Source organism: Gymnogyps californianus, chromosome 5 (genome assembly GCF_018139145.2).
Source record: "Gymnogyps californianus isolate 813 chromosome 5, ASM1813914v2, whole genome shotgun sequence".
In the NCBI taxonomy this organism is placed as follows: Eukaryota; Metazoa; Chordata; class Aves; order Accipitriformes; family Cathartidae; genus Gymnogyps; species Gymnogyps californianus.
In genome coordinates, this window is record NC_059475.1 from 27,780,959 (window position 1) to 27,788,278 (window position 7,320).

General features: G+C 56.1%; 1 protein-coding gene across 1 annotated transcript; it reads left to right on the plus strand.

Moving 5' to 3' along the window:
• Positions 1 to 3,327: 3,327 nt before the first annotated feature.
• CHRM4 (cholinergic receptor muscarinic 4) lies at positions 3,328 to 5,416 on the plus strand. Its single transcript, XM_050897296.1, has 2 exons — positions 3,328 to 3,372; positions 3,939 to 5,416. The coding sequence occupies exon 2, from the start codon at positions 3,944 to 3,946 to the stop codon at positions 5,414 to 5,416; it is 1,473 nt and encodes a 490-aa protein (XP_050753253.1). The 5' UTR covers positions 3,328 to 3,372; positions 3,939 to 3,943.
• Positions 5,417 to 7,320: the final 1,904 nt, after the last annotated feature.

Sequence of the window (7,320 nt, forward strand, 5' to 3'; positions counted from 1 at the left end):
ATAGGTGGACCCCACCCAAATTACAGCCTTCTCTGCTTGGATCTGCAGCTGCCTGTGCCTCGTGTCTTCATCCATAACATGCAAGACGTGGGGTGGGAAGGGAGAGGCGTTCCCTGTCTTGAGGACACGCTAGCTGAGCAGTGCAGCGGCCACAGAAACCCTTAGACCAAAAGATGCTATCGGTGAAGAGTTGGAGGCTCCTAATGGCTTTGATGGAGAGGAGAAAACAGCCATAAATCACTGCCAGAAGTTTTAGGGAGGGAGGAGGCCAGTGATGGAGTTTGCTGTAGCTGGCTGGTGAGAGCAGGTCTGAGAGAGCACCCACTGAGCACCACGGACAAGGGATGGTGTGTGCAGGCTGAAAAGCCAATTGGTGTGGCAGATAGGGGCCTCAGCCCCAGTAGCCCTTCTGAAGTGGCCTCTGGGCTTTGCCAAGGCTGCGTCTCCTCCCTGGCTGTGGTGCTGGCATGGAGGCAGGGGGCAAAGGGGGATGGAGACAGGGAGGGCAAAGTGGGACAGGGGGTGTGAGGGGAGGGAGAGGAGAAATGTGCTCCTGGAGGTGCAGGAGGAGAGAGATGGGTACTGGGGGGCATGGAGGACGCATTTAGTGGGGAGACCCCAGGGCCTGGAGTGGTCCCTTGGTGTCTGGGGGCTTCACAGCATCGGGGACAGTGATGCGGCTGGCGTGACAGTGGAGATGGAGTCGCACTGGTGAGTCCATCGCAGTACTGCAGCTCTCTTGCATGCTCCCTCCATCCTCGGGCACATCCTGGGGGTGCAGGCAGAGCTGGGGCTGCCTGAGGGCTGTGCCCCCACCCAGCCCCTCCCTGCACAGCCTGGGTGCTCTCCATCCCAAAGGCAAACGGCAGATCTATCCCCAGTGCCTATGCAGGCACAATGCATGGCTTGGTCAGTCGCCCTAAGGCCTGGCGAATTCATAGCATCCTTGGCCTGCTCCCAGCTCTGGACTGAGCTGCCTGCCCTGCTCAGGAAGACAAAGGCAGTGTCAGGCTGTCCCAGCGAGCTCAGAGAGGGTGTCAGGGGCAGAAGAGAGCGACGGCGGGATGGAGAGAGCAGAAGATGGGGAAAGAAGGGATGCCCAATAGGCTGGGGCATGGCAGAAAATAGCCAGGGTGTCTGAGGTGAGGGTGAGTGGTGTACACATCTTCTGGCTTGTACCTGTTGTTGTACGTCTGTGTTGTACGTAACTTCACACCCTTAACCATTTTCATTCCCCCTCCTACCCTCAAACGGAAGATTGCTTTATTTTGCCCTTCAGTGAAGGCTCATTTTCAAAATACCCGTTTAAGTCCTTCACTCTGAGGCTGCTTTTGCCTCTGTCTCAGCACACCAGTTTCCAGCATGACCTCTGGGTGGCATCCAAAGACATGCGAGTAGGGCTGCGCCAGTCTTTTCCTCCTTCATTTCTTGTGACCTGTACAAACAGTTTTATGGAGTGGGATGAGATGATGGACTTCTCTTACTTTGGGCAACTGAGAACACAAGCCTCTGTCAAGGCTGATAATTAATTAAATGCACTTAGAAGAGGATGCTGGTTCATGAACTAAAGTGAAAAAACTGAAACCTTCATTTTAGCAGAGACGAACGAAAGGTTTCTTTCCAAGATTTTCAAATTCTTCCTAGAAGAGCTGGGGTAGATGTCTGCTTGATTGCTAGCTTGTCTGATTGGTTTGATTAGCTGTTACAAGAATGACAGCTAAATCTCTCCATCTCACCAAAGCGAAGAATTTAAAACTCATTTCAATTGTACTGAAACCAACCCCCAAACTGCCACAATTATATATTTCTAAGCCATTTTATACACTTATCACCTCTTCTCACATCCCTGGCTGGGTGCCCAGGAAGGATGGCAGCAGAAACCGCTTTCCCTCTCCCTTGATGCATCCCTTGCGCTTGGAGCTGGGTGCAAAGCTGGGTAGTGCCACCAGCCTTCCTTGCCCCATCAGTATTTAGCGTTTAGTATCTACTGAAGGGTGTTGCTGTCTTTTCAAAGCACTTTTTGTCTTTGTGGGCCACGTGTAACAAACAGGCTCAGAGGATAATGGTACAGAGGTATTTCTCTGTCCCTCACCCACTTCTTTCCCCTGCACATGTAAGAAAAGCCCAGTCGCTATCGCAGCTGTAGCCTTGCTAATGCAGAAGCTGCCTTAATGGCTACTTTGGTACTCCGGCTTTAGCATCTCAGCAGCCATGGTTCCATTTTCGCACACCTGCATCTCTTTAAAAAGCAGTTATATTAAAACCTTGGCTGTTTGCTGATGGCATAAATCTCCTACCCTCACCACAAATGAACGGCAAGGGCATTTCTTTTCAAAGACTTTAAAAATAAGAACTGATCCCAAAGCCTGCCAAACCCTGTTTTGGAGAGGCACGTGTTAATGGTGTGTTTATACATTTAGCAAAATCAACTTCAGGAGTCTCAGGCGTTTGCATCCAGCACCATTACCCAAGCCAGCTTGCAGAGACACGCTGTGCCAAGTGCTCCCGCTGCGTGCACCAGCATGGACACCCACTCGCCGCGCTGACTCCCACTGGGCTACCAGCAGCAGCACCCATGGGGCTGGGTGGGCAGCCCGGGAGGACCCCGGCCCCGGGCACCAGGTAGAGCTGCTGGAGAGGCTGCCCTTGCTGGGCTGGTGGGGTCAGGATGCCCCCAGCACCCAGGGTGAGGCTGGTGAAGGCCCAGCAGGTTTTGGGGGCCTGGGTGGTGCGGCAGAGGCAGGTCTCATGGGAAGCTCCTCTGTCCAGCCCACCTCCCCCAGTGCCTTTGCTTCTCCTTCTCCTTCCAGGAAATCTCTCTTCATCCCAACACATCAATTTTGGTCCATTGATTTTTTTTTTTAAGGTCCATTCTCCTCTTACCTTGGGGGGTTAACCACAGGCATCTTGGTTTGGATGAAGGCAGTCTTTCTGTCCATGATTCTTGCCACCTTTCATAAATAATTCCATGTAGCAGGCTGAGATGGCTGGCTTCACCCCATATGTCTCCACGGCTGGTGTGGCTGCAGCTGCAGTGTGATGTGGGACTGGGGGAAGGGGCCAGCATTTCCCAGCATCACTGGCTGATGGCACTCGTGCAGCCTCTTCCCTCTCTCGCACCTGTTGGGGCTGGGCTGTGAACCAGGCCAAGCCAAATTACCCGGTTTCAGCCTTGTTTGGGTTTTCAGCATCTGCCTCCGAGCAGTGTCACCCCTTTGTCAAGGCCACCTCTGTTGGAAAGGTTGGTGCCCCCCAGTAAGATGTTGTGCGACTCGCACGAACTCTTTGGGGCTGAAGCTGTAGTGTAACTCGCTGTTTTCCCTGTCCCAGATTTCATCTTCCAGAAGGAGCTGTTTGCTGCCAGAGACACAGGTGAGCTGAGCGGACCGTGGCACGGGCTTTGTGGGGTAGCCCCCTCTTGGGGAGGTGCTTTCAGGAGGCCAGCAGGACATGCCTGGGGCATACCATAACCTGCTCTCGTCCCTGGGGCAGGGTACCGGCTCTGTGCCATGCTGTCCTTGCAGTGAGCGCTGTGCATCACTGCTTGGCTCCGCAGCCACCTTCCTCCTGCAGCCCCTCGGCCTCTCTGTGTGCCTCCCCGGGGTACACCAGGGCTGTGCTCCTGCTGGGAGGTGGTTCCTGGCCCTGCAGAGAAGGGACCATCGCACCCTGGCCAAAGGGCTGTCCCCAGCCCTGTCCCTGCTCCTCGCCTTGCAGCCCCGTGTGTCTCCTCCATTGCTAAATGGGGACACAACAAGTGCCTTCAAAGAGCTCCTGGGGGAAGGCTGCAGTGGCAGAGAGAAACCCAGTAATGCAGGGAGATTTTCAAGCACTAGCCAAGAGCAGTGCTGGCCTGGGAAACTGAGGAGGCAGCAAACACTGCCAGCACGAGCTGGCAGGTATGATATTCTCCCTTTCTGTCCCTGCTCCCCTTGCAGACCCCATGCACAACCTCTCTGCTCAGCCCTGGCAGGCGAAGATGGCCAACCTGACCTACGACAACTTCACCCTGGGCAACCGCTCCGAGGTGGCCATCCAGCCTCCCACCAACTACAAGACGGTGGAGCTGATTTTCATTGCCACGGTCACCGGCTCGCTCAGCCTCGTCACTGTGGTGGGGAACATCCTGGTGATGCTGTCCATCAAGGTGAACCGCCAGCTCCAGACTGTCAACAACTACTTTCTCTTCAGCCTGGCCTGCGCAGACCTCATCATCGGGGTCTTCTCCATGAACCTATACACAGTCTACATCATCAAAGGCTACTGGCCGCTGGGGGCCGTGGTGTGTGACCTGTGGCTGGCCCTGGACTATGTGGTGAGCAATGCCTCTGTCATGAACTTGCTCATCATCAGCTTTGACCGGTACTTCTGTGTCACCAAGCCCTTGACATACCCGGCCAGGAGGACCACCAAGATGGCGGGGCTAATGATCGCGGCTGCATGGATATTGTCCTTCATTCTCTGGGCCCCTGCCATCTTGTTCTGGCAGTTCATTGTGGGCAAGAGGACAGTCTCTGAGAGGGAATGCTATATCCAGTTCCTCTCCAACCCGGCGGTGACTTTCGGCACGGCCATCGCTGCTTTCTACCTGCCCGTGGTCATCATGACGGTGCTGTACATCCACATCTCCCTGGCCAGCAGGAGCAGGGTGAGGAGGCACAAGCCTGAAAGCAGGAAAGAGAGGAAAGGCAAGTCCCTCAGCTTCTTCAAGGGCCCCCTGATCAAACAGAACAACAATAACTCCCCCAAGAGGGCCGTGGAGGTGAAGGAGGAGGTGAGGAATGGGAAAGTGGATGACCAGCCCTCAGCACAGACAGAGGCCACTGGTCATCAGGAGGAGAAGGAGACCTCCAACGAGTCCAGCACTGTCAGCATGACCCAGACCACAAAAGACAAGCCCACGGCAGAAATCTTGCCAGCAGGGCAAGGACAGAGCCCGTCCCACCCCCGGGTGAACCCATCTTCCAAGTGGTCCAAGATTAAGATCGTCACCAAGCAGACTGGGACCGAATGCGTCACCGCCATCGAGATCGTCCCAGCTAAGGCAGGAGCCTCTGACCACAACTCCCTGGCCAACAGCCGCCCAGCCAACGTTGCCAGGAAGTTTGCTAGCATCGCCAGGAGCCAAGTACGGAAGAAGCGCCAGATGGCAGCCCGGGAGAAGAAAGTCACCCGCACCATATTTGCTATCCTGCTAGCCTTCATACTCACATGGACTCCATACAATGTGATGGTCCTCATTAACACCTTCTGTGAGACGTGCGTACCCGAAACAGTGTGGTCCATCGGCTACTGGCTCTGCTATGTCAACAGCACCATCAACCCAGCCTGCTACGCCCTCTGCAATGCCACTTTCAAGAAAACCTTCAAGCACCTTCTCATGTGCCAGTACAGGAACATTGGCACAGCCAGATAAACTGCTACTCAGGGACCACTTCAGCAATGTTACGGAAGCCCTTCCCTTTGCCTCCTTTGCCTCCTTTGCCGGGGGGGTGTCCTCTGCTCCCCACTCACAACAGTGCAGACTGTGCAGTGATGGCAGATGATGCCCTTCATCAAATGCTGACAAAGATCCAAGGTACCTCTGAGCTGCAGCTCCTTCCAGTCACCCTGGGCCTGGGGACTAACTTGGGGAGCCAGCGGGAAAGCCGGAGGCAAGCGGAGGAGATGTGGTCACCAGGAGCCCTCCCCAGCTCCCTGCTCTTGAGAAGCTGGCCACATGGCATCAGTATGTGTCCTAAGACTGGATGCCTCTTCTCCCCCTGGCTGACCATCTCCAGGGCATCAGAGGTTGTCTGCATGCAGACGGCCTAATGCTGGATGCTTTCAATAGGCTTTTAAACCGTTTATTACCCAAGAAATGAAAAGAAACCAGGGCCAAACATTTGCCAGCCATCTTGGACCAGGCTGGCTCGGGCATGCTCATGGGGAGTCCTGCTGGCCCAGCCAGGCCCCCTCCCGAGGCAGTCAAGATTGCACCCTAGCAGACATGGCAAGCTCCTTCCTTTCCCTTGAGAGACGCCATTGTACATCCTCACCCAGCGACCGGGGGAGGAGTTTTTCCCCGGGCTTTGGCTCTACTCTCCCCTTCATGCCCTTTCTGCCCTCGGCCAGCAATTGGCTGGACAGACAGACAGACAAACCAAGCGTCTCACTCCTGGGTGAGGAGTGTGAAACCCAGTCGCCTCCTACAACGATGGAAACTAAAACTGCAAAGAAAAGCAGTGGTGTGGTGCAGGACTTCTCTCCACAGCCCCGGGGGAATGTGGCCCCTAAGAAGTGGGCAGCAGTGACAGTGAAAATAACTGTCTTTGGGAGGGATGGGGGGAGCCGGGGGTCTTGGAGGGGGTCAGGAAGAGGGTCTGCAATGTGGCCGAGGTGCCCCGTGTCTCATCTGGGCCATGAGCAGGTCCCTGCTCTCCCCATGGTGGGTGTGGGAGGCCTGATGCACAGTTCCGGGGGTGGGAGAGGATGACGGTGGCCCCCAGCCCTGCTCCTGCCCCGGGTGCAGGGGGATGCCCCAGGGAGGCCAAAGGAGCCAGCTGCTGAGCTTTGTAAATGGACGTAACCCTGTCGTTGGTGTTGTGGCGGAGCCCTCAGCATGCGGGCTTCAGCCAGCATCTCCAGCCCCCTCCCAGCCCACCTGTGTATGCAGCCCAGACCACCCTGGGGCTGCTCCTCAGCTTCTCCCAAAGCCGGGTCTCTGCAAGCCTTGGTGGACATGGCCAGGTGCAGGTGAGGGATGGGACCGGCAAACTCCACATCTGTATGTCCTTCCCGTCCCCACGCTGGGGCGATGCTGTGCAACCTGGAGAAAGGCTGCCCCGGCCCAGATGGGGACACCCCCCCCCGCCACTGCCTTTAGGATAATTCACATAGCGGTGCCCAAAATGCCTGGCGGGCTTTTGTTTTGTTTTTTTTTTAAAACTGTACAACCACAGCCCAACCCACCCCGAGACAAATAAAGACCTCGGACCAGAAACCAATGGCTATGGCGCGAGGAGTGAATGAGTCATCACCTGGTCACTCCTCCCCAGCTTCCCAGTGTCACCCACCGGTGACATTTCCTGCAGTGCATGGGTGGCAGCCCCACCCCTCCTGCCGAGACTGGGGCGGGGGGGGGGGCAGCCCGAAGCACTGCTGAGAAGAGGCCGTGAGGTCTGACCCACGTGCCTTCTCCAGGACCATGTGTGTGGCACCCAGGCCACCACCACCACCCACACGGTGACCTCACTGCTGGTCCCGGTGGGGTCAGCAAAGTTGGGATTTGCTGGGGTTTCCAGCACAGCAGCACCTCAGGGGGATGACAGGTGGGTTCCG

Excerpts from the sequence above, each read along its gene's own strand:
- CHRM4 (XM_050897296.1), top strand. The coding sequence starts at position 3,944 with ATGCACAACCTCTCTGCTCAGCCCTGGCAGGCGAAGATGGCCAACCTG.